We start from the raw sequence: 26,035 nt of genomic DNA on the forward strand, positions 1-26,035 counted from the left end.
ATAAAGATTTGGGTTCATTTTCTAGCAGGTTAAGTGATTGATTAAAGACTTCACCACAAGGTAAAATAATAGAAATTATTCAATTAATTTTTTTTTTTACTTCAAATACAAAATTAAGTCATTTCTGTTTCTTTTTTTTTCTTCTTCGTTTTTTTTTTTAAATTAAAAAAAAATTTTTTTTTTTTAGAAAAAAAGATAAATAAGATAAATTTATTCACACAAAATAGCACTTTCTTTTCAGTTTCAGGACACTTACTTTTCGCTTTCACAAATGAATGATTTCAGATATATGAAATTAATATTGTTATGACAACTATAATCTTTAAAAAATAAAGGAAATTTTTGGCCAGTGTTTGACCACTGTAATTTATAGTAAATTAGAGTAATTTTATATCATGAAACAGCAGATCTATGAAATGAACAATGACAGAATATATTGTTCATGGATAGCAATCATAATCTTTTCAATGTTTGGTCTATTATTTATAATTGTGTAGAAACAAGGATAATTTTCCTAGAAGAATTTACCTATGTAGTCAGGTATCTTCAGTAATAATCTAACTAACAGTCTGAAAAGATAACTAATAGTCCTAGACAAACTGAAAGCCAAAGGTTGGGAATCACCTGCAAAAGTGATAGGTGATATATTGGTAATGGAGAGTCCTAAATCAAGTGAAAATTACTTTTCTTAAGATTGAAAATTGTATGTTATATATCATCTTCCCCTAAATTTATATTCTTTCTAACATAACAAAATTTTAAGCAAATACAATTACACCTTTCCATTTTTACAAAAACACAAAAATGAACAACAATAAAAATTTAAATAACATTATATAATCACACCATCCTATCTGAGACAAAGATGAAATCTTAAAATATATTATATTGCACAAAACTGTGTAAAGATCTTCTGCAACTGCCAAACAAACTGGTACCAGCTAAAGTTTGAGAAAGTAAAAAATTGCTTTCATTTATTTATCATTTTGTGTTTTTCTTCTTTAGTGTACATTGACTTTTAATATTATTCATACTAGAACTATACCACAACCAATGACAATTTCAGTAGAAAAGGCAGGTTGTACTGAAAGTAATGCAAGTGTAGGCATAACTTTTTCACTAACTAACATGAGTTGTTCATTTGACGAAGTAGAATAATTCTTTATGCAACTCTTCCCCCTGTCCTTTATTGCAGGCAAATAATAGGTTCCAATTGAAAGGTGTGTTCTGTCATTGAATTTTTGATGGAGGAAGGTGGAGGTCATCCAAAATCCATAGAAGGCTATAGGTTGCTTACAGAGAAGATACCATTGACAAGAGCAATATGCACAGATGGATAAAAAAAAGTTTTAAGAAGGGGAAACTATCAACTATGACCAGTAAGAGGATAAATTGATGTGGTCAGACAAGTTGCAATCCATGAGCTTACTCTACGACTGGACTATGATCACAATGGTCTACAGAAGATGGTGGACTACTCTGGGTATTGGAAAGTGTGTGCAGAGTGGGTACCTTGACAGTTGACATCCAATTTGAATTTAAAAAATGGTGGAAGTTTGTTCTGATCTGCTGGAAGTGTTTGAAGCAGTTTTTTTAATCTGGTGACAAGGGATGAAACATGACTGTATCTTTATGATCTGGAAGTGAAGGTTCAGCCCATAAAATGGCATCACACCTTTTCTCCAGGGCTTAAGAAGTTCAAAAGTCAGTGATCAGTACAGAAAGCCATGGTGACTTTTGGGATATGACAAGGGCATCATTCTCCCTGGTTTTCTACATGTCTGTATTGTGAACAGCTAGTGGTATGGTAAGCCACTCAGAGAGTTTAGAGAAGCCATTATGTGAAAGAGATTACACAAAAATCTGAAAACAATTCACATTCACCTTAACAATACCTGACCACATATCTTTGGCAATAAATCAGTCAGTTTGCAAATTAGGTGGCCAGTGTTTCCCCATCTACCATACAACCCCTATCTGACACCTGACTTTTACCTATTTGTTCAATAAAGGACAATCTTTGGAGATAAAAATTTGATGATGTAGAAGAGGTGAAAGTGATTGTAAAGAAGTGTGTACAACAGTGCACATCTGAGTGCTTTCAAAGAGGATTCATGAATGGTAGTCAATGATAGAGACTGTTGAGTAGTACCTTTGTATAGAGGAAGAGTTATACTACCAACATATGGAATTTGAATGACCTATGTCAGTTAATAAAGTTATGTCCAATTTTGCTTTACTTTCAGTATAATCCTCATATATTGAATATGAACTAAGAGAAGGGATGTAACCCAATAAGACAAAGCATTTAGGTTTATCTCACTACATTACATTCTTGTACATTTTATACAAATGTACACTAGTGTGTCCAAAGAGGAGGACCATAACATAGGGCTAGTCAAGAAGCCTCACAAATCCAGGACTATTCTGACCAAGGATAAGTGATCACTCACAGTTATTATTCTATGATATATAGCTGCATACTGAGAGAAACTCCTTTCACTCAAACCATACATGCTACTTTCACCCACTTTTCAATAAATTTATTGAAGGGAACATCAGTTTCACTATTCTTACCGTCTCTTCTAGTGAAATTTGAAAAAGTCAATGAGAGCTTAGTTGGAGAGGAAGATGCCTGTCTTCAGTCCTTTCAGTCATATCTATGAAATACTCTCTTTCACCATAGTCATCAGACAGAGAAAAAAATGTCTGTTCTTCCTGATCACAAGAAAGTGGTAGGGTGATCTTTACAATGGACTTGAACCGCAGCTATATCTGACCTACATGCAACAACAGCTGTTCAGCAAAACTCCTCAAGCCAGAATGAATGCATGTAGAATGGTTTCTTTACTCTATATGCACCTCGGACAGACCCAAATGACTGCACTTTCATGACTGTTGAATTTATTTCATTTCTACCCCTGGTAGAACAGCCAATCCAGAGATTTCTCGAAATTATTCATCAGTTCCTAGGTTACAGATCCTCCAGGAAAGACTAGCCAAGTGATTCTCATCAATGCCCAGAGTTTGAGAACATTGTCATTAACCCCTCCCCCTGCTAGTCTTCTATAGAAAGCTAATGTGTAGTATTTATTGTCCAATTGTCCAACTGGTAAAAAGCATCTGATGATATTCCAGATACCAGGCACCCAGTCTTGATCTTTGTTCCAAAATCACATTTCCATCAAAGTGATAGGCTATACAAAGCACAACCTCCCCTGCACACCATATAGGAATCTCTGCAGATGTTACAGCCTTAATGCATGCATGAATATAGCAGATGGACTACCTGATTGATGGAGTGTGACCTACAAAAAGTGATAGAGCAAATGTGTCCACTCTCTCAAATGAAGCTTTCCTTCTATTTTCCATATTAGTAATGAATGAAAAACCATTACAAGAACAAGTTACAAAGATGGTAGAGATTTTCATCATAAACTTATTGAGAAAAACAAGCATGGAAAAACAATAAAGATATGAAATGAAACTGCTGCCTAAAACCAATCAAAGAACCCCAAAGATTCAGGTTTAACCTTACTACCAAAAATAGTACCCTTTCCTAAATGTTCTCTAGCCTACAGGTGCATGCTAGAAGGCTTGTTCACCTTTCTTTGCAAGTTTGTGCTGTGACTTCCATTATAGCTTTGAAAAAATAACTGTTAAAATCGAACTGCACACTTCAGAACTTGTACTAAGAATAAGTACATGGTAAAATTACTACCTGCTTTTATAGCAAGTTGATGCAGGTAGTTTATCCTGCCCTCCTCCGACTTTTAGTTCATGCAATTGAAAAAACTGCATTATTTATGGGATGACCCAATACTTGGAGACAATGTAATACTGCTCTATTTACTTATAGCCACTCAGTTTTTCCACAACTTGGAGAAAAAAAAAACATGTAATTCTCTTCCAAACCTCTACCTCTTTCAGAAATGACAGTGTAAAGACATTATGAAACTTTAGCACACAGATAGACTACCTGATACTTGTAAGCTTGACATCATTTTCCAAGATAAAAATAATAATACCATATAAATTATCAATATAACAACACCTAGTGTATCTGTTGTTGTGAAGAAATGACATTATTTTTTCTAACATAGATGAGAGTCAAAGACACAAATTTGCAAAGTGATCTCTGATGGATTTTAACTACTACCACTATGTAGTAGTTCAAATAGAAATAATAATCAACATCATTACCATTGTCATTGTAATTGTTCATCATTCATTTGGCAACTAACAACTAAGTTTTGATAGTTTCCATACTTTTTTCTATTTAGAGACAAAATAGCAACTGGATCATTTGACAAGACATTTAGGTTATGGAATACAGAAACAGGAAATTGTTACCGCACCCACCGAGGTCACACAGCTGAAATTGTTAAGTTTTAATTTCATTTTTTTACTTTGAGTGTCTGTACATTTGTAAATGTGTATGTATAGAAATTTGAGAGATAGAACTTAGAAGGTAAACTGTAATTCAAAGGGCCAACCTTATCAGACATTGTGTTGGGCTGGCTCTGCCTAAGGATTATGTTAAGGATAGAAGCATTGGAGGAATACTCAGTCACAAAGGCTACAACTAGTAGATATTTTTGTTACTCAAAAAACTTGGAGAATGTGTATCGCTGTCTGTGTCATATACACTCTGATATATGATGATATGGAGAATGATAATGGCGTCAGAGGAAATAAAGAATTATTTATTTCCTCTCAAATACTTTCTATTATCAATTAGGAAGCTTCTAAATTGAACTAAAAAAATTCTTATTTTATTATTGTCTAAAACATACAGATAGTTGAGTTATTAGAACATCAGAATTATGTGCATTGTAGTATGCAGTTTGGTACCTAATTTCTCTAGGTTCAAATCTCAGTGATATTAAACTTACCTTTCATCTTTCCAAGCTTCAATGAAAAAGTACCAGTTGACTAAAAGTTAATCTTGCTTGTTTTGTGATGAAAAACTATGGAAACTGAAGAGTCATTAGTAATGATTTTTACATAGGGTGTAGTTGATTGAATCAACTCCCAGCACATTTCTTATATTTATTTAACAGAATGAAGAGCAAAATTGTTGAGACATGAAAGTAAACACTGCCAAATATTTAATCTATTGAGGCATAATTTTTATTGCTATACTGCCTTTAAGACACACTGCTACAATTAAAACTACAATCTACAATTAAGACTGATAAACAATCAAAATAGTGCTGGAGAAAAATCCATAAAAGATGAACTTAATAGTCAAAAAAATGAAGTGTTGTGTATATGTATATCTATATATGTGTGTATGTGTGTGTGCATGCATAGTCATGAGATAAATACAAAACTTTCTTATTATCAGTTGAATATATATTACTGTATGATATTGGTCTCAAATTTTGGCTCAAGGCCAGCAATTTCAGTGAAGGAATTAAGTTGATTACACCAACACCAGTGTTCAACTGGTACAGTTGGGCAAAATGCTTTGTGGCATTTCATGTCTTTATGTTTTAAGTTCAAGTTCCACCAGGGTTGACTCTGCCTTTCATCCTTTTGGAGTCAATAAAATAAATACCAGTTTAGCACTAGGGTTGGCATAATCAACTTACTCCCATCCCCAAAATTGTTGGCCTAGTGCCAAAATTTGAAACCATTATTATATCACTATTTTGTATTATTAAAGTAGACTAATATACATTATTGGATCAATGAAAACTGTGTGATAACCTGTTGAATAGACTTTATCCATGATTTGAGGGCAATCCTTGTCACACACAATGTTAATATGATTCTGTCTGTGCATTACATTAAGTGTACAAATTTTTATGGAACACTCGACCACTTACTTAATAATACAAAATTCAATGAATAAGTAGTTTATCAAACAACTGCAGTTCTTGTTCATTGAAATAGATGTGAGATCCCCTTTTATGGTATTACTTTCATTTTCTATGAATTCAAGTCCAGACACTTTGTTTTAAAAAGACATTTACACACTGATTCATTAAAAAATCATTATTTGTACCACGTTCCAGCAGGACCTGGATAAATTATTTGCTTATTTATTCTTAATACATCTAGGCAGGTTCAGACTCAAAAATATGCTGATTGCTGCAGTGTCTGTCCAGCTGATGAGACAACATATTGAAACACTAGTGTCCCAGAATCCTGTGTGCCAATGAGCCAAATGTGTTGAACATACCATCATTGTAAAATAAAGAAGTTATTCTCCTATGACATACACCACTGCAACCAACATATTTTGCATCTGAACCTGCCCAGACACATTAAGAATAAATATGTGAATAATCATACTGATTCGTGTTATATTTTTTAAAACTTTTGCCAGGTATGTTTGAGTTTTAACCCCCAAAGCACTATAGTTGCAACTGGCAGTATGGATACAGATGCAAAGCTGTGGGATGTACAAACTGGGAAAGAACTTTTTAATTTATCAGTAAGTTGACTGCTATTTAACATCATAATAACATGAATTTTATAATATTTTGCTCTCCCCTATTCGTGTATGTGTGTGTGTGTGTGTGCATGTGTGCACATACAGACCAAATTTGTGGCTGATGTAAAGTCCCAACCAAACCTAGGGTGGCATGGTGGTAGAACAGTGCACTTGACTGGGCCATTGGAGCAAAGAAATAGACCTGGAAGGGTGGCAGTAGCAAGTAACTATATCAAGTACTTTGAAGGGAAAAAGCTACCATGGATCTACCATGGATTGCTTCATTTTTAAAAACAAACTATTTTGTTATATTTTTAATCGAGGAGTAAAAAAATTTTTTAGACAGTTGATATGTTTTAGTAATTCATTTTGATCACCTACTTTAGTCGATTTATATATACTTTTTCTTGACAGGCCCTTCTATATATTTTATATTTTTATATGTGCATATATATTTTTTACCTTCTGTGCTTATATATATGTATTTCTTTTTATGTGTTGAAGGCCACGGTATTATTTGTATATGAGGAAATGTATACAAGCATGGGGTTATATAAAGTCGTTGGCCCAAATTTGATGTTTGTTCTCTAATTAATGATTTATCTATAATATAAATTGAAGTTGGCCGAACGTTGTATTCTTTCTCGTCTTGAGGTTCACGACCAAACGGCTGGGTGGATTTGTGTGAAAATGGCACACATGTGGAGACGGGTGCATAGATTGGAACGCACTTTCTATTTTTTCCTAGCCCCCATACTTACAGAGAAAATCAATTAAAACAACTTGCGTGCGTGCGTGCGTGTATGTGAGTGTGTGTCACTTAAGCCATTCATACATATATACATATAATCTCTCTCTCTCATATGCACACACATCATCAACATTACTCTCTCTGTCTCTTCACACACACTCACAAAAGCAATTTATATACACACCACACATTCTGTCTTGCACACCCCATCAAACACACACATGCGCACGCACGCACATCAATTCTTCCGTCTCATGCAACTTCAAGAGAACTTCACTGATACAACCGCACTCTCTCTGTCTCTTTCGCTTTCACACCGACTTCAGAAGATCCCCTTTTTTCCCCAACCATATATTAAAAAAAATATTTTCACTTGTTCTGGCATTGCTATTACAGACAAATTCACAATTCGACTTGAGAGATAAACACAAACCACCTCGTGCTGACTGCAAAACTCCCGCCAAATTATCCACAAAAGCACACACACACACACACACGTCTATCTCATATATCTTCTTTCAATTTCTGCTCTGATTAAACAAACGTCTAATACAATAGCTCTCAGCCACATTTTGTTTTCTAAAAAGGTACGTGTCTATTTTTTGTATAAGCGTATAACAATGACTTTTATCTTCACTTTTCTCAAATTGGATATGTCTGCTATTAAGTTGCAGAACTTTGGCAGTACAATTACAAATCATTTCTGCTTTACTTCTTACATACAATTTCCCCGTAAATTCTTACAGCTTCATTTTTTGGTGATGATTGAAATGTCAAACATTTTCTAACTGTTAAAGCAATTATTAACGTCACCTTCTTAATGCCTCTTATATTTTTTTCCTAGCCCCCATACTTACTGAGAAAATCGATTAAAACATTTTTTAATGCAAATCTCCTCTTTCTTCCGCCATTAAAACAACCAGTTGCCCACACAGCAACAAGGGGACTACAGGATGACAGTCAGCCAAAACTTTCGCTATGCTGTCTCTCTTCTTTCACCTCTTTGTGGAGTTAATTATCTTCATCTTTAGTTACAGTTTCTCATTCAAACTACATAATACGCAGAATTGTCGCATTAATACAGTAGGGTGATTTGGCTGCTATTTCTACCAGGTCTACCTACCATGTAGAGGTCTGAACTTAATTTTCATTCACAGATTTGCATTTCAAAAATTTAACATAATCTTTTCCATAAATCAACTATCGTAAACATTTTCTACCATGACCTCACATTTTCTATGTATGTGAGCGTACCTTAAAAGATGTGATTAGACAGAAGTCCAATAGAATAGTTCTCAGAAACAGACTACGTACAAATTCTTTCTTCACAACTCCTGAAGCTGTTTTCTGCGAAGATATTTTGGAAAGACTTCTGCACCCCCCCTCCTTTTCTCCCAAATTTGTTTATTAAAAAAATTTTTTTTTGTAAAAAATCCCTGTTTTCGGATACGGAGATTCGGGAAAATTGCCAAAAATCGGCATTGTGAAATTTCCCCCTCAACTTTTTCAATTTTAACTTTTTTCCCCAACACTAACCCTAAAACCCTAGCCCTAACCCTAACCCTAACTCTAAGACCCTTACCCTAAAACCGTAAACGTAAATACAGAAATGTTTTGAAATTTTTGTCTGAATCATAATGTCCAAATTTTTCCGCATATTTACAAAAAAAAAATTCTTAAAGAAAAATTATATAAAGATTTTTGGAAATTTTTTTCAGCATCATAATCTCCGTATTTTTCCGCATATTTTGAAAAAAAAATTCCAAAAGAAGTTCAAAATGAAGGAAATGGAGGTGGGGATAATTTAGGAATGTCGATTTTTGCCAATCTTTTTGCAGATTCGTATTCACCATAGCCGAAAGGGGGGTGTTCTGTTGGAAAAAAAAAATTTCAAGAAAGGGTGGTTTTCTTTGTTTTTGGAGGGGGGGGGGGGAACAGGCGAAGCTGTTTTCTGACAGGGGGGAGGGGAGGAATTTTTCATACAGCTGGAGGCTCCAATCAAAACGGGGCCCGAAATGATAAGGTTGAGAAACGCTGTTATAGATTATGCCTAACTGAAAACGATCACAGCCACATTATCCAAACAGACCGGGTGAAACCAGGCTTAGCTGCTAGTATATATATATATATATATACATATACCTCATTCTTTGAACAATATATATATATATATATATATATACCTCATCCTTTGAACAATATATATATATATATATATCTATATATACACACACACACATATATATAAGCAGTTGATCAATTTGCAAGCATCTATCAATGTACTGTGGACCAGTTCAACTTTTGCAGGTATCCCTGACATTTCAACATTTCCCTGACTAAACTCTCGGCCCTTTGATGTCTCTGCCACTTCCAAAAAAGTGTCATTTCATCATGTTGAACCATTAATCCCTACACATTTCTCTTCTCTCTCCGTATTTTTTGTTCTCCCTCCTTTTTTGCCTTCTCAATCCTTTCTGTTGAAGAGCGAAGGCTCAAAGCATCAAAGACTTTTCCATTCTTCCCAAGTCTCAAACTAACACACCTACTTGTGGTTCCTTCACCTGTCTTCATCTTTTGTTTTCTGTAAATTTGAACTTTGTGTGTGTGTGTGTGTCTTACTAAAACGGGCGTTATGTCCGTCTTGTGGTGTGTGCGTACGAGTAGATGTAATCGCCTTACCTCGGTTTTCCTTTCCTCGACTGCGAGTCTGTCTTGCAGTATCCAATCCTTGAAGCTTGCCCCGACCCAAAGTACACCAGGAATAGCAGCTGCCTCTCCCAAACCTAGACCATCGCTTAACAGTCTTGTCCTGACCACAACCCCGTTCGAAAAGGGCACGAATCCCGATCGAGGCTCCCTCTGCCCTTTTTCCCCTTCCGGTCGACTCGCCCTTCCGGTCATCCTCCCCAGTCACTGACGTCATACCACACGCCACCCTGATCTTAAAGATCACGTTCACCCCTACTCCAATTCGAAGTCCGCCATCCAACCGGGCGGGCGCCCTACACGTCGAGATCTTCTCAAGCTAGGTGGCTCATTTCCATCGCGCTCTTCATCCGACGAAGTGGCTATCCTGCGCAGATCCAGCACATGACGCGGCATTCCATCCACAGATACATTGTTTCTGGAATTGACCGCTGTCACTGTTCCCCTGCCCCATTGTGATATGCAGCACGCTTTCGGCGGCTTGACCCAAACTTCCTCCCCTACTTTCACGCCGGCGGGTCACTTCTCTTCCTCGCAGAACTCCGGCGATGCCTCCATTCATATTTGAACACCGCTCTGTGCGGCACAGACTCTTCCGCTTGTCCAGATCGGGGAGACATGTTGTACCAGTAGACCGCTTCCGGGGCGAAATGTGCGCCCTTTCAGCCATGGCCTTGATCATCCGATGGTGCCTCTCAATGATTCCGTTGCCACTCGGCCTATGCGCTGCTCTAAATAATTGTCGCACCATCCACCAGTCAAGCATCTCTCCCAACGCTTCCGAACGAAACGCCACCCCGTTGTCCATTAGCAGTTCTTCCACAGGACCCCTCTCCAAGAATATCCCGTTCAGAATGTGGGCAATCTCATCGGCAATGCCTGTCCTCAGCTCCCTCCAAATGGCCAGCCGGCCCGGCCCGCAGTCGACCATGCTGAGATACATTTCCTGACGGTAGTGCGTCACATCCACAGCCAGTCTCCTCCAGTTGCACTCTACTGAGAGGTTCCCCTGCTCATGCCCACCCGGGGCGGGGTCAATGGACTGGCATCTGTCACATTTCGCGACCACTTTCTTAACGTTTCTCCTAGTGACGTCAGCATCAACCATTTTCGCCAGATACAGGGTCCTATCCACCCCCAAGTGGTGCATAGCATGTAGCTCCTTCAGTTTGGAGTCACCCAGCCGACACACTGCCGCTATCCCTTTCCTTGCTTCCTCCGGTTCCTCCAGCCACGCCCTTTTCACCCTGGTCAGTGCGTCCGCCCTGTTTCTTTCCGAAGGCACGAAAACCACGTTCAGCTTCAGTCCGAACTCAGCGATCAGCTCTCCCAGAACTCCTAGGCGGCGTTTCACCAACATCTCCGCGGCACCTTTCGTCTGGACTCTCTTCTCACTGGTAATTACTGTTCCTACCCAGCTGACCACGGTGGCCGAATCCGTCTGGATCTCGATCGAGCGCAGTCCCCATCTCAGGGCCAAGTTCACCCCTTTCAGCACCGCATCTAGTTCGGCGACATTGATGTGGTTGAAGTCGTCCGCTTTCTGTAGCCAGGCCGCATCCTCCACCTCAGCACCTTCGATCTCCAACACAACCCCTATTGCTATAATGCTAGCATCACACCAAACCGTCCCGCACTCCGTCTTGGGCACATACCAGTTTCCTCTAACCGGGTCTTCCGCTCTCGTTCTCTCCAGGATTTCCCGCATCATCGCCACCGTCGCCTCTCCTACCTTGTCACTCCAACTCTCCCCCTCTGCTCGTCTCTTGATGTGACTACATGCAATGCGCAACCAACAAGCGATCGGATAGTGTCCGATCAACTTCCCACAAACCGAGAACAACTCTCTCCTGCTGACACTGGAACTCAGCTCTGGGATCTCGTTTCCTCTCCGGAATACCAGCTCGCCCGATCTGTCTTTTTGTAGCTTCAGCCCCAGCGCAGCTCCCCCCACCATCGACTCAGGCGGCTTCGCAATCAGCCCGAACCTCTTCAGGTGTCTCACTACCTCGGTGGCTGGCACTACAGTCTCGTCAACCAAAATGTCGTCGATGTAGGAACTGGTGGCCTTCCTTATCCTCTCCTCTTTCCCTAGGACGGACTTGAGCACCATCGCCATAATTTTCGGAGCGGAATTCAGCCCAAAACCCAGCCTGGTTAAACAGTACGTCCGGCCCTTGTACCGCACCAGCTGGTATTGCCACAGCTTGTCACTCACACGGAGCTGCAAATATGCCGACTTCAAGTCGACGATCGTCGCTGCCTTGGTCGACTGTCTCCACACACGTAACGTCCGTTGCCTCCCATCCCGTGTGGCACAATATATGGTCGTTCAGTTCCCTAAAGTCCAGCACCGGTCTGACTTTTCCTTTCGTCGGCTGCACCACCGCCATCAGAGACAGCACTCCACTCACCACCTCTTCTTTCCACGGGACAAGGACTCCTTCCTTGATCCATCTCTCTACCTCCTCGTCGAACTCAATGCCGGCGTGACCTTTCAACGTATGCTGGTAGCGGCTCACCCTGTTCTTTAGTAGTGGGGGCTTGTCCTTCCATTGCCACTCTATCATCCACCTCCGACCATCAAACGCCACCTGAAAATCTTTGTCTTCGATGGTGTAAGCGGCGCTGTCCTCGAAGGGGCTCTGCTCTCCCTGGCGGTCCCGACTCACGGCGCACGATGCCCCCACGCTTCCGAACGTGACCTCATCTCCTGTAATCCTAACACCACCAAGACGGTTGATGGCGTCCATCCCCAACACGACATCAACCCCATCTATCACATAGTCGATCACGATCACCCGTAGCCTCAGCGCCGTGCTCGGTAACGCTATCTCCAGACTGGAGCTGCCCCTGCAACGGATCTCTCTACCGTCGACCGCCCGGACGCTACTCGTCCCATCCCATTTCTTCGCCACCCTTGGCGTCACGAGGGTAGTCGTGCAACCCGTGTCGACGAGGGCCTTGAACTTCTTCCCCTCGACCTCGACTTCGACCATGGGCAGCGCCTCCACAAGCGCCTCTACTTGGTTGCGGGGAAAGTTTGAGAGGCAGCAACTTCCCCACGGTCGTTTCCCTGGTTGCAATCACGGGCGATGTGCCCAGTCTTCCTGCATCGATAGCAGACGGGCCCCGATTCGGCGCATTCCCTCGCCATGTGCGGCCCCTGACATTTGAAACACCGGCCCGAGAACGGCCACTGTCGTTGCTCGGTAGGCTTCCTCACGCCGTTCTCAAGCTGTCGTCTGTCAGAACACGTCTCTGTCGCCACCATCTCTATCGGCTTCCGTCCGACGTGCTATGTCAACACACGAGCTTGCGCTACTAGCTCGCTGAGCGCCATCTTTCTCCCGCCAGGCAACTGCTGCAATCGGATCCCTACATCGTCGGGGAATCCATTTACAAACGCCAGCCGCGCCGCTCTGTCCAGGCCTTCTCCCGTAAACCCAGCCAGCATGGCCAGTCTTCGCACTTCCGCCGCGTACTCATCCACCTGTTCTCCCCCCCCCCCCCCCATCTAATCGTTCCTAGTTTTACGAAGGCAGCGTACTCGCTCTCCGTATACGTCTCCCTCGGTGCCGAAATAGCTTGTGGTGTGTGCGTACGAGTAGATGTAATCGCCTTACCTCGGTTTTCCTTTCCTCGACTGCGAGTCTGTCTTGCGGTAGCCAATCCTTGAAGCTTGCCCCGACCCAAAGTACACCAGGAATAGCAGCTGCCTCTCCCAAACCTAGACCGTCGCTTAACACGTTTTGTCCTGAGCACAACCCCGTTCGAAAAGGCACGAATCCCGATCGAGGCTCCCTCTTGCCCTTTTTCCCCTTCCGGTTGACTCGCCCTTCCAGACACTGACGTCATACCACACGTCTGTCTATCATTTCCCTCTTCATGGTCAAATGGTTGGACCAATGGTCACAATGTTTATCAGGATTACGAAGGAGGTAATCAGGAAGATTTTTAGTGAAAAAAATGTGAAAAAATATGATTATTTAGTGGATATTGAGTTTTGTGCTAATAAATTACCTTAAAATTCCAGTGACGAGGATTAACTCTGGATTTCCACCCTCCATATAGTTTGTGAATTTAGAGGTTTTAGATTTGCAATACTATCCCTTTATTTCCCATTGTAGATGAGCAAATTTGCTATCTTACTATAATGGGTGTTATGTCTGTCTGTCTCTTTATCTGTTCCCTCTTCGCGGCTAGACAACTGGACCAATTGGTTATGATATTTTTCAAGATTACGAAGACGTTCGTCAGGAATGTTTTTAGCATTAAAAAATCAGAAAGTATGATTATTTTGTGGGATATTGATTTTTGAATTGATAAACCACCTTCGCATTTTTATTAAAAATTCACTGAACATGAGTAACTCTGGATTTTCACCAAATAGTTTGTGGCCCCATCGTAGATATGAAGGGGGTTCTGAGGACGGTTAATAGTGAATAAAATGGAAAAAGTGTGTAGTATGTGTGATTATTTAGTGGTTATTGAAGCGTGTCAGTCTTGAACAGGATTCAAAACAGCTAATCGAAGCAACTGTTGTTTACGTCTCAGTTTTGTCAATCAAAATAACCCATGGTACCAGAACATCCTGACATTATTTGCATAGAACAGTGAGAAGTAAGTCTTAGTTTGATTTTTTGTAACCCTAAAGATTCCACTTGTGCATTCACAGCAAACAAGGCACAGGGCCAGACTTTAGATTGTGTAGGTGTATTTTTACCCTCTCCGATGTTTTCACATAGTCAGTTATACATTGCTATAAGTAGAGCAACGGACGCAAGTAATTTGAAAATTTGTGTCAGCCAAATAGAAAATATCATCTACAAAGAAATTTTGTAATCATATTGATATTATTGAAAGGAATATGATTCATAATTTAAATAAGGAAATTTGTGAACTTTGAATGTATAAGAGTGTAAACAATTATAAAATAGTGTAAGCAACTAAAATAAAAGTATATTAAATAACATTTTTTCTTAATACTTTTTATGTAGTGGTCAAAAGAAGCTCTGGCCTTTGTTAGGAGCGGTCCACATAACCATTCATGATACAGAGGCTGGGAGCCTATTTCAGTTTGGGAGTGAATTGTCATCACATGTCACTTAGTCACAAACACGTCATATGGCTGCTATAGAATGCTGTGTCACCAACAATAACATGACTTCTCTAAGACATCGCCCAGTAATCTATCAAGTCCATTTACACATTTCTCAATAATACTGCTGTTATGACTTCCCTCCCTCATCTTATGCCTCCATCGTAGATGGGTAGATTTGCCAGTATATATATATATATATATATATATATATATATATATATATATATATATATATATATATATATATACTACTTGAGATGTTTGCCTTGCCTTAATGTTTGCCTTAATATTCAATGTCCTGTTTAACAATTATATATATATATATATATATATATATATATATATATATATATATATATATATATGTTGTTGTACTTGGGGATGGCCATATTGCCAGTTTAGCCAATAAAAACACACGCACTGTATATTTGGTGTTAATTTGCTTCAGCTTTATATTACATTAATCTTAATCTTATTTCGGCCAGAGTTCTTTCGTCACACTTCTGTGACCTCATCAGTGGTCCTTTGTTTCCTTCTTTCTTATGTGTGTCTCACCTTGCTAACTATCAGCCATTTTGTATTTTGTATTCCTATTGTATGTGTCTATGCATGCGTGTCCTTCAATGTGTCTGTGTCTTTTGTAAGTGCATGAGTGTATGGGGAGTGTCTGTATCACCTATATTCTCTGTTAATACGTGTTCGTTTGTATTTGTTTTTACTTATTTATTTGTTCATGTGTGTGTGTGTGTGTTTTTTGTTTTTTTTTGTGTTTAATTAAATTTTGTTAACGTATGTAGTGTTTAATTCCATTTGTTTATCTATGTATTGTATTATACTTTGTTCATATTATTATTGGTTTATGGGTAACATGTTGTCACATGCTGTGGTTTGTGGTTTGTTAGTGGTGTGTGTTAGTGTTCCATTCTAGTTTCCTATTCAGGCTAGGTTTCTCTTCTATTATGTGTGTAGCTTCAGTAATTTGTCTAAGTGCTGCATCACTGCTATGTGTAGATAAGATTTTAATTTTTATGTTGTTGATTGAGCCTCTACGTTCTTGCTCAGCATGCTGGTACAGAACTGATGAGTTCTTCCCTTCCTTAAGTTCCCTCCAATGTTCGTTTGCCCGCTCCCCCATGCTCCTTGCTGTTTCGCCTACATATGTCATTGTCTTATTTCTGCATCGTCCCTCTGTACATCTTATACTATAGACCACATTTCTGGATTTGCAGTTCGTTTGTGGGCTAAATCTACATACGATACAGTTCCTATCAGTGCAGGGGGTTCTACTGAAAGGGTATGTTCTACTGATAAGGGATTTAATAGGGTTGCCTGGCCTTTCAACAACCTTAATTCTTAGCTTAAGTTTGTCTAGGGCCCTTCTAAAGCGGTACGCCAGTTCACCTCTAGGGGTGGTGTCGACGAACATGACGCTCTGGTACTTGTGGCTATCGTACCATGAGCTTGCCTTCCCTATTTTCTTCTTAGTCCTTTCTATGGTGTACCATGATTTGCTCCTATAGAGTGGGCAAATCCCATTCCTATCGTTGCGTTTGATTGTTTCAAACTTCTTCATAGCTCCTTTGTATACCCTGATCCTTTCTTTATGGCTGTAACCTGAGAACTGCATGCGGTGGACGAAATGTTGTATATGTCTCTTTAATTCTGTAGGGTCACACATGCAGGAGACATTTCGCATTACTCTGACGAGGTCTGCCATCAATATGTTGAATTTGGCATTGTCCGCAATAGCCGCGTTCCGGTGGATCAGGTATTTGGAGGCCATAGGTTTTGTATAGTGTGAATGGAGGATTCTGGTTTTATTGTTCTTAGTTTCTAGCCAGAGTTCAGTATCTAATACAGGTAATCTATGGTTAGGGTGTTTAGTAGGGTAGTCTATCGTAACTTTAATACTCTGGTGGATGGAGTTAGCTATTTTCTGGATGCTCTCCATAGTCTTAGTTTCTATTTCTATTTCAGGGGTACTCTCTTGTGAGGGTGTCTTTACCACTAAGTTGATATCATCGACATATCGAGAGTACACATTCACGAGTATGGAGTTCTGTGTCAGGCGTTCCTTAAGCCTTCTGTCCCACCATACCATGAAGAGATTGGCCACATCACCGGCGATACTAACACCGATGGCTGCCCCTTCGTCCTGGGCGTATAATTTGTTGTTAAATTTAAAGGTGTGGCCTTTTAGGGTGACCTTTATACTAGCTCCTAGTGCATGTGCGATCATTTTCTTTACCTGGTGGATATTAGTGGGGGTCCGTATGGCTCTGGTCCATCCACTCCATCTCTCTATAGGGGTCTTCCTAGCCATAGAGGTAATTGTGGGTGGTCTACCTCTTAGACGTCTACTAGGGCAGAAATCTCTAAGGTCGTATCTATCTAGATATACATCGTCATATGTCAATCTAAGTAGGAGGTCCAGTTCTTCTGTGTTGACTTTTTGGAACTCTACTTTGCTCTTGTTGATCATCTCCACGCACTATTGGCTAAACTGGCAATATGACCATCCCCAAGTACAACAACATCTGTTTCAACACACAATTTCACATCAAAAATCTTGCAAAACAAATATATATATATATATATATATACATACATACATATATATATATATATATATATATATATATATATATATATATATATATATATATATATATATATATATATATATGTATATATATATATATATATATATATGTATGTATGTATTACAGAGATGTACTTGCATAGCAAATGACCTGATCTGAGATTGTGTGCTGAAACAAAAACAATTGCACTGTGGAAGGTGTTTATAAGTCATTTAAAAACACACAAAAACCATTAGATTCACTTCAACATTTAAATTTAATTTGTCAAAATATTTTCGTTGCTTTGAAACCACGACCTGTTCACTGAGATGCAGCATAGAATTCTCTCAGTGAACAGGTTGTGGTTTCAAAGCAATGAAAATATTTTGACAAATTAAATTTAAATGTTAAAGTGAATCTAATGGTTTTTGTGTGTTTTTAAATGGCTTATAAACACCTTCCATGCTGCAATTGTATATATATATATATATATATATATATATATATATATATATATATATATATATACATATACAAATGTAAGGATGAGCAAGTAAAGCAGGTCAATCTATGAAGTATGTTAAATACATGAAATTAAAAAAATGTATATATGTTTACATATAAAAAGGTCCGACTTACACAGGATAGAAATGACATCAAGGATTAAAGGGGTTGAAAAAATCAACCGAGCCCCCAGAAACAGCAGTTGGATTTGTAATACTTTTCTTCAACCCCTTTAATTCTTGATATCATTTCTATTCTGTATAAGTCGGACCTTTATATATACATATATACATTTTTCATATTTCATGTATTTAATATACTTCATATATTGACCTGTCTTACTTGCTCATCCTTACATTTACTTCTCTACTCACTCAAATTTAAACTTCTTGCGCATTACTCTATACGGAGAATATCTGATTCTCATATATGAACTATATGTGTGTGCGTATATTTATATATATATATATATATATATATATATATATATATATATATATATATTTGAACGGAGACGCGTAGATTTGTGCTGCATCCAAGAAGTTAGATGGAGAGGAGGTTCCGTGAGGTTCCTCACAGGCAAAGAACACGAGTACAAGATTTTCTGGGCAGGGAACAATGACGGGATCGGGGGCATGGAAATACTCCTAGCAGAGAAATGGGTTGATAAGGTAATTGAGGTAGTTAGAATATGTGACAGAGTACTTAAGATTAGGCTAGTGCTTCATCATAGGTTAGCTACCATCATCTTGGCCTATGCCCCTCAACCGGGGCTACCGGATGGGCAGAAAGACCAATTCTACAACACCCTCTTGCACACTACCTCATTGACGAATGACAGGGACTTTCTCTTTGTGGCTGGCAATTTCAATGGTCATGTTGGACGTCATGCAGGGCGCTTCCATGGCATTCATGGAGGTTATGGCTTTGGTTCCCACAATGAGAAGGGAACCAGACTGCTGGAGTTCTGTGATGCAACCGATCTTATGGTTTGCAATACCAACTTCAGGAAACCTGCCCGTCACCTAGTCACCTACCGCTCCAGCAGACACTCTAGCCAAATCGACTACATCCTCGCCAGAAATAGGGAAAGAGGGCGACTTATAAATGCCAAAACCTTCCCTGTTGAACAATGTACCCCTCAACACAGATTAGTAGTTAGCGACTTCGGGATCAAGGTAAAAAGGATGCCCAGAAGTAGACCGGCTTGGCGGAGAAGGGTTTGGAAACTTAAAGATCCAGCAAACGGACAGAGATTTAGAGACATACTACTTGAAGCATTTGACAAATTAGAAGGGGATATAGCATCACACAACATGGAAGACAACTGGAGGTTCCTTCGGGACAACCTGCTGAGTGCCACCGGTCAGATCTGTGGCTGGTGTAAAGTCTCTTCTCGACCCAAAGTAACTTGGTGGTGGAACAGTGTGGTTGACAGGGCTATCGGACAAAAGAAACAGGCTTGGAAGGACTGGAAGAATGGAGGTAGCAGGGAAGTGTATCACACTGCTAAAAGGGAAGCTAAGAGACAGGTTTATCTAGCCAGAGGGGAAGCAGTTAAGAAAAAGTTTGCCAATGTTCTGCGCCATGAGGACCAAAACTTGAAGTATTTCGTGTTGCAAGACAGTGTGTAAGAGAGAATCGTGATGTCGTGGGAGAGAAATGTGTTCGCATGGATGATGGTATGCTTGTTCTTAATGAGGCTGCTAAGAAAGAGGTTTGGAGATGCCACTATGAAAGATTGCTCAATAAAGAGAATGAATGGGAGAAAGAGAGTCTGCCAAATGTCGACCCAACAGAGGGACCAGCTATCCGAGTTGACAGTTCCATGGTAGATAAAGCAATTATGAGTATGAGGACAGGGAAAGCGCCCGGCCCATCAGGAATCACTGCAGAGATGCTCAAAATATCTGGCAGTGTCGGCTATAGCCTAGTCACCCATATTGTTAACCAGGTGGTACACGAAGGAGTCATACCCAATGACTGGTGTAGCAGCACCATAGTCAACTGCTACAAAGGTAAAGGTGATGCCTTAGATACAAATGATTACAGAGGTATCAAGTTGTTGGATCAGGTAATGAAAGTCACGGAGAGGGTCATAGCCCAACTAATTAGGGAGTGAGTCAGCTTAGATGAGATGCAGTTTGGGTTCGTGCCATGAAAAAGCACCACTGATGCTATATTTCTGGTAAGACAGCTGCAGGAGAAATACCTAGCCAAGGATAAACCTCTGTACCTGGCTTTCGTTGACATGGAGAAAGCCTTTGACAGGGTCCCCCAATCCCTTATCTGGTGGACAATGAGGAAACTAGGGATAGATGAATGGTTAGTGAGAGCTGTTCAAGCCATGTACAGGAATGCTGTCAGTAAGGTGAGGGTTGGCAACGAGTACGGTGAAGAATTCTGGGTAGAGGTAGGGGTCCACCAAGGTTCTGTCCTCAGCCCCCTCCTATTTATCATTGTCCTCCAGGCAATAACAGAGGAATTCAAGACAGGATGCCCTTGGGAGCTCCTCTATGCTGATGACCTTGCACTAATTGCTGAATCACTATCAGAACTAGAGGAGAAGTTTCAGGTGTGGAAGCAGGGACTAGAATTGAAGGGCCTTAGAGTCAACTTAGCTAAAACCAAAGTTCTAATAAGTAGGAAGGTAGACAAAACACAGACCCCTTCAAGTAGATGGCCCTGCTCGATCTGTAGAAAAGGTGTAGGTAGAAACTCTATACAATGTACCCAGTGAAAGCTATGGACACATAAGAGGTGCAGCAATATCAAAGGAAGGTTAACTAGGAAGTTAGTTTTTGTATGTGGCAGATGTTCAGGTGCAATAAACAGTGAAATATGCAGAAAACAACTTCTGTCTCATTCCAGGGAGAAAAACTAGAGGTAGTTGATAGCTTCCGCTATCTGGGTGACCAAGTTAGTAGTGGGGGTGGGTGCGCTGAAAGCGTAGCTCCTAGAATAAGAATAACCTGGGCAAAGTTCAGAGAACTCTTACCCCTGCTGGCGACAAAGGGCCTCTTGCTCAGAGTAAAAAGCAGACTGTATGACACATGTGTACGAACAGCCATGCTACATGTCAGTGAAACATGGGCCTTGACTGCTGAGGACATGTGTAAGCTCGCAAGGAATGAAGCCAGTTTGCTCCGATGGATGAGTAATGTCAGTGTGCATACCCGACAGAGTGTAAGTATCTTGAGGGAAAAGTTGAACTTAAGAAAGCATGAGTTGTGGTGTGCAAGAGAGACGCTTGCGCTGGTATGGACATGTGGCGAGAATGGATGAGGATAGCTGTGTGAAAAAGTGCCACACCCTAGCGGTTGAGGAAACCCGTGGAAGAGGCAGGCTCAGGAAGACCTGGGATGAGGTGGTGAAGCACGACCTCTGAACTTTAGGCCTCACCGAAGCAATGACTTCTGACCGAGACCTTTGGAAATATGCTGTGCGTGAGAAGACCCAACAAGCCTAGTGAGACCAAAATCCAAGGCCTCTGCCAGGGGTGTAGCCAGCCCACTTATGCGTAACATTCCTTCTTTGGACACTAAACTCCGCTTGCGAAGACCTGTTGAGACAAGTGAAATCGAAATCGAAATCAAACTAAATTTGTAGACTGGCACCCATGCCAACATCTTCATTGAACACTAAACTTGGCTTGCGAAGACCTGTTGGGGCAAGCGAAAGCGAAATCGGGATTGCACCAGTACCAGTAAATCACTAAGAGCACTGTCCGAGCGTGATCGTTGCCAGAGCACCAGCTGTCTGGCTCTCATGCCGGTGGCACGTAAATAGCACCATTTGAGCATGACCGTTACCAACGTCGCCTTCCTGGCACTTGTGCCAGTGGCACGTGTAAAGACATTTGAGTGAATTCGTTGCCAGTCCCGCTGCACTGGCTCCTGTGCAGGTGGCACGTAAAATACACCATTTCGAGCATGGCCGTTGCCAGTACCCCCTGACTGGCCTTCGTGCCGGTGGCACGTAAAAGCACCCACTACACTCTCTGAGTGGTTGGTGTTAGGAAGGCCATCCAGCTGTAGAAACTCTGCCAAATCAGATTGGAGCCTGGTGTAGCCATCTGGTTTCACCAGTCCTCAGTCAAATCGTCCAACCCATGCTAGCATGGAAAACGGACGTTAAACGATGATGATGACGATATATTGTCGTTTAACGTCTTCTTTCCATGCTGGCATGGGTTGGATGGTTTGACTGAGAACTGGCAAGCTGGGAGGCTGCACCAGGCTCCAATCTGATTTGGTAAGGTTTCTACAGCTGGATGCCCTTCCTAACACCAACCACTCAGAGAGTGTAGTTGGTGCTTTTTACATGCTACTGGCATTGGTTACGACTACAATTTCACTCAGTTTAACAGGTCTTCACAAGTATAGCATGTTGGCCAACAATTGAAGGGTGCTTTTAAATGGGTCAGTTATGCGACACTGCCATTGGCCACGACTACAATCTTGCTTAGCTTGCTGGGTCTTCTCAAGCACAGCATATTTCCAAAGGTCTTGGTTGCTTGTTATTGCCTCTGTGAGACCCAATGTTTGAAGGTCATGCTTTACCACTTCATCCCATGTCTTCCTGGATCTACCTCTTCCACAGATTCCCTCCAGTTTTAGGGTGTGGCACTTCTTCACACAGCTGTCCTCATCCATACGCATCACATGACCATACCAGTACAGTCATCTCTCTTGCACACCACATCTGATGCTTCTTATGGCAAACTTTTCTCTCGGGGTGTTTACACTCTGTTGTATATTCACACTGACATTACACATCCAGCGGAGCATACTAGCTTCTTTCTTTCAAGTTACACATCTTTCAAGTCACAGTGCATGTTTCACCATAGCATAGCTGTTCACACATAGGCATCATACAGTCTACCTTTCACTCTTAGTGAGAGGCCCTTTGTTACCAGCAGAGGCAAGAGCTCTTTGAACTTTATCCAGCCTATTCTTATTCTAGCAGCTATGCTCTCAGAGCATCCATCTCCGCTACTGACTTGGTAACGGAAGCTATTAACTGCTTCTAATTTTTCCCGCTGGCATGTGATGGAATGTGTTTTCTGTACATTTTTAGTATTTATCGCACCTGTGCATCTGTCACATACAAAAACTATCTTCCAAGTTAACCTTTCTTTGATATTGCTGCACCCCTTATGTGTCCATAGCTTACACCGGGTACATATTTTGGAGTTGCTATCTATGCCTTTTCTACAGATTGTGCAGGGCCATCTTCCTGAAGGGATTTGTGATTTGTCAGCCCTCCTACTTACTAAGACTCTGGTTTTTGCTAGGTTAACTCTAAGGCCTTTTGATTCTAGATCTTGTTTCTACACCTGAACCTTTTTCTCTAGTTCTAGTTGTGACTCAGCTATAAGAGCAAGGTCATCAGCATAGAAGAGCTCCCAGGGACAGCCTGTCTTGAATTCCTCAATTATTGCCTGGAGGACTATGATGAACAATATGGGGCCAAGGACTGATCCTTGGTGAACCCCTACTTCTACCTTGAATTCTTTGCTATACTCGTTGCCAACCCTCACCTTACTGACAGCATCCCTGTACATGGCTTGTACAACTCTCACCAACCACTCATCTATCTTTAGTTTCCATATTGACCACCAGATAAGGGAACGGGGGACCCTGTCACAGGCTTTCTCCATGTCAACAAAAGCCAAGTACAGAGGTTTATCTTTGGCTAGGAATTTCTCCTGCAGCTGTCTTACCAGAAGTATAGCATCAGTGATGCTTCTCCCTGACATAGACCTAAACTGCATCGCATCTAAACTAACTCTCTCCCTAATTAGTTGGGCTATAACCCTATGTGTGACTTTCATCACCTGATCCAGCAATATCATACCTCTGTAATTATTTCTATCTGAGGCATCACCTTTACCTTGGTAGCATTTGACTATGGTGTTGCTACACCAGTCATTGGGTATGACTCCTTCACATATCACCTGGTTAACTATATGGGTGACTAGACTATAGCCTACACCACCAGATATTTTGAGCATTCCTGATGGACTGGAGGCTTTCCCTGTCTTCATACCCGTAATTGCTTTATCTACCAATGTAATGTCAATTCGAAAAGCTGGTCCCTCTGTTGGGTTGACATATGGCAAACTCTCTTTCTCCCATTCATTCTCTTCATTTAGCAACCTTTCATAGTGGAATCTCCAAGTCTCTCTCTTTGCAGCATCATTAAATGCAAGTGAGCCATCATCCATGTGGACACATTTCTCTCCTATGACATCACAATTTTCTTTCATACACTGTCTTGCAATTCAAAACATTTCAGGTTTCTGGTTCTCACAACGCAGAACATTGGCAGATTTCTTCTTATCTGCTTCCCTTCTGGCTAAGTAAATCTGTCTCCTAGCTTCCCTTCCAGCTATCTGATACAGTTCCCTGCTACCACTACACTGCCTTCCATGCCTGTTTCTTTTCCCTAATGACCCTGTCAATGACATTGTTCCACCATCATGTCACCTTAGGTCTAGAAGGGACTTTGCACCAGCCATAAATCTGATCAGTAGCCCTCGACAGGTTGTCCCTGTAGGAACCTCCAGTTGTCCTCCACTTTATGGGCTGCTACATCCTCCTCTATTTTATCCAAAGCTTCAAAATCTCTGTCCATTCAGAGGATTCTTAAGCTTATATATATATATGTATATATATATATATATATATATATATATATATATATATATATATATATATATATATATGCCGTACGGCTTTTGAATGTTGTTTTCACTGTCCATTTTTTCCTGTCTTGGTTTGTGTTTGCCACCTTGGAATCCGCTGTGTAGTTGGTTGATCCACTACTCAGGAAGAGACTATTCTAGAGTACGTCCTGTCTGGTCTTCGAAACGTCTAGATAGAATAGAGACAGCTGATGAAGGGATATTCCAAGGGGCTTTCCGTTTTCCTATGTGTTCGTTCCGTTGTCTGTAGTTTATTGTTCTAACGTCCTGTACCCTGATATGCATGTATATACACATGTAGATGTAAGTATGTACATATATGTGTGTATACATGTATATATATTCTTTGTATTATTACATTATTGAACGCACACGTCCTATTTTACAAGTAAGTCTACTATATATATATATATATATATATATATATATATATATATATAATATAATATAGGATAAAATCTTTATAAGAATTTATCAAGTAGTCAGCGTGAAAAAACCTCATAATGAAAAACAATTCATCATTTTTTTCCATAAATATATATAATTAATTTATATAAAGGGCATTAACTGTGTAGTAATAATGCCTCACGCTTCGAGGGACTAAATAAGTCTTATTTAGTCTAAATAAGACTAAATAAATAACTGCTAAAATCAAACTGCACTCTTCAAAACTTGCACTAAGAATAAGTACAAGGTAAAATTACTAACTGCTTTTATACCAAGTTCATGCAGGCAGTTTATCCTGTCCCCCTCCAACTTTTAGTTCATGCAATTGAAAAAACTGCATTATTAATGAGATGACCCAATATACAAATAATAAGATGTGGATTCAGATAGAATCAAGTACTTGAAAAGGTGTGCACCAGGTAGGGTTGGGTAATCTCTGTGGTTCCAGCCTATGGTTGGTGAGGGTCGAAATATCAGACAGAATATTTCAGTTGTGTACACAGAAAAAAACCAACCCTACAAGTATTTAGCACCTAAAGGGCTGGTCCAAATTACACTTTACTTTGAGTAGTACATTGTTGGTATACTCAAGAGTGTCCAACAAGTTGTAAATTTCCTTGGTGCATTATAATCAAATGAATAACAACATACGATGGATAATTGTCAGCTCATTACAGATTCTTACGTAACTCTTAGTAGAAGAATGAGAACATTATATCATTATAAAAGAACGTAATCATCAGATGAAAAGTAATTTTACAAAACAAAAGAATATCCAAGAATACAG

General features: G+C 40.3%; 1 protein-coding gene across 2 annotated transcripts in view; it reads left to right on the plus strand.

Moving 5' to 3' along the window:
- The window catches only part of LOC106881172 (uncharacterized), a 160,226-nt gene that overhangs the window by 69,344 nt on the left and 64,847 nt on the right, over positions 1-26,035 (plus strand). For both annotated transcript variants that reach the window (XM_052966313.2, XM_052966314.2), the window contains exons 7-8: positions 4,284-4,383; positions 6,338-6,445. In XM_052966313.2, coding sequence (XP_052822273.1) covers positions 4,284-4,383; positions 6,338-6,445 — 208 coding nt within the window. The remainder of the gene's footprint in view (positions 1-4,283; positions 4,384-6,337; positions 6,446-26,035) is intronic.

This window comes from Octopus bimaculoides, chromosome 3 (genome assembly GCF_046866305.1).
Source record: "Octopus bimaculoides isolate indiv1 chromosome 3, ASM4686630v1, whole genome shotgun sequence".
NCBI classification, from domain to species: Eukaryota; Metazoa; Mollusca; class Cephalopoda; order Octopoda; family Octopodidae; genus Octopus; species Octopus bimaculoides.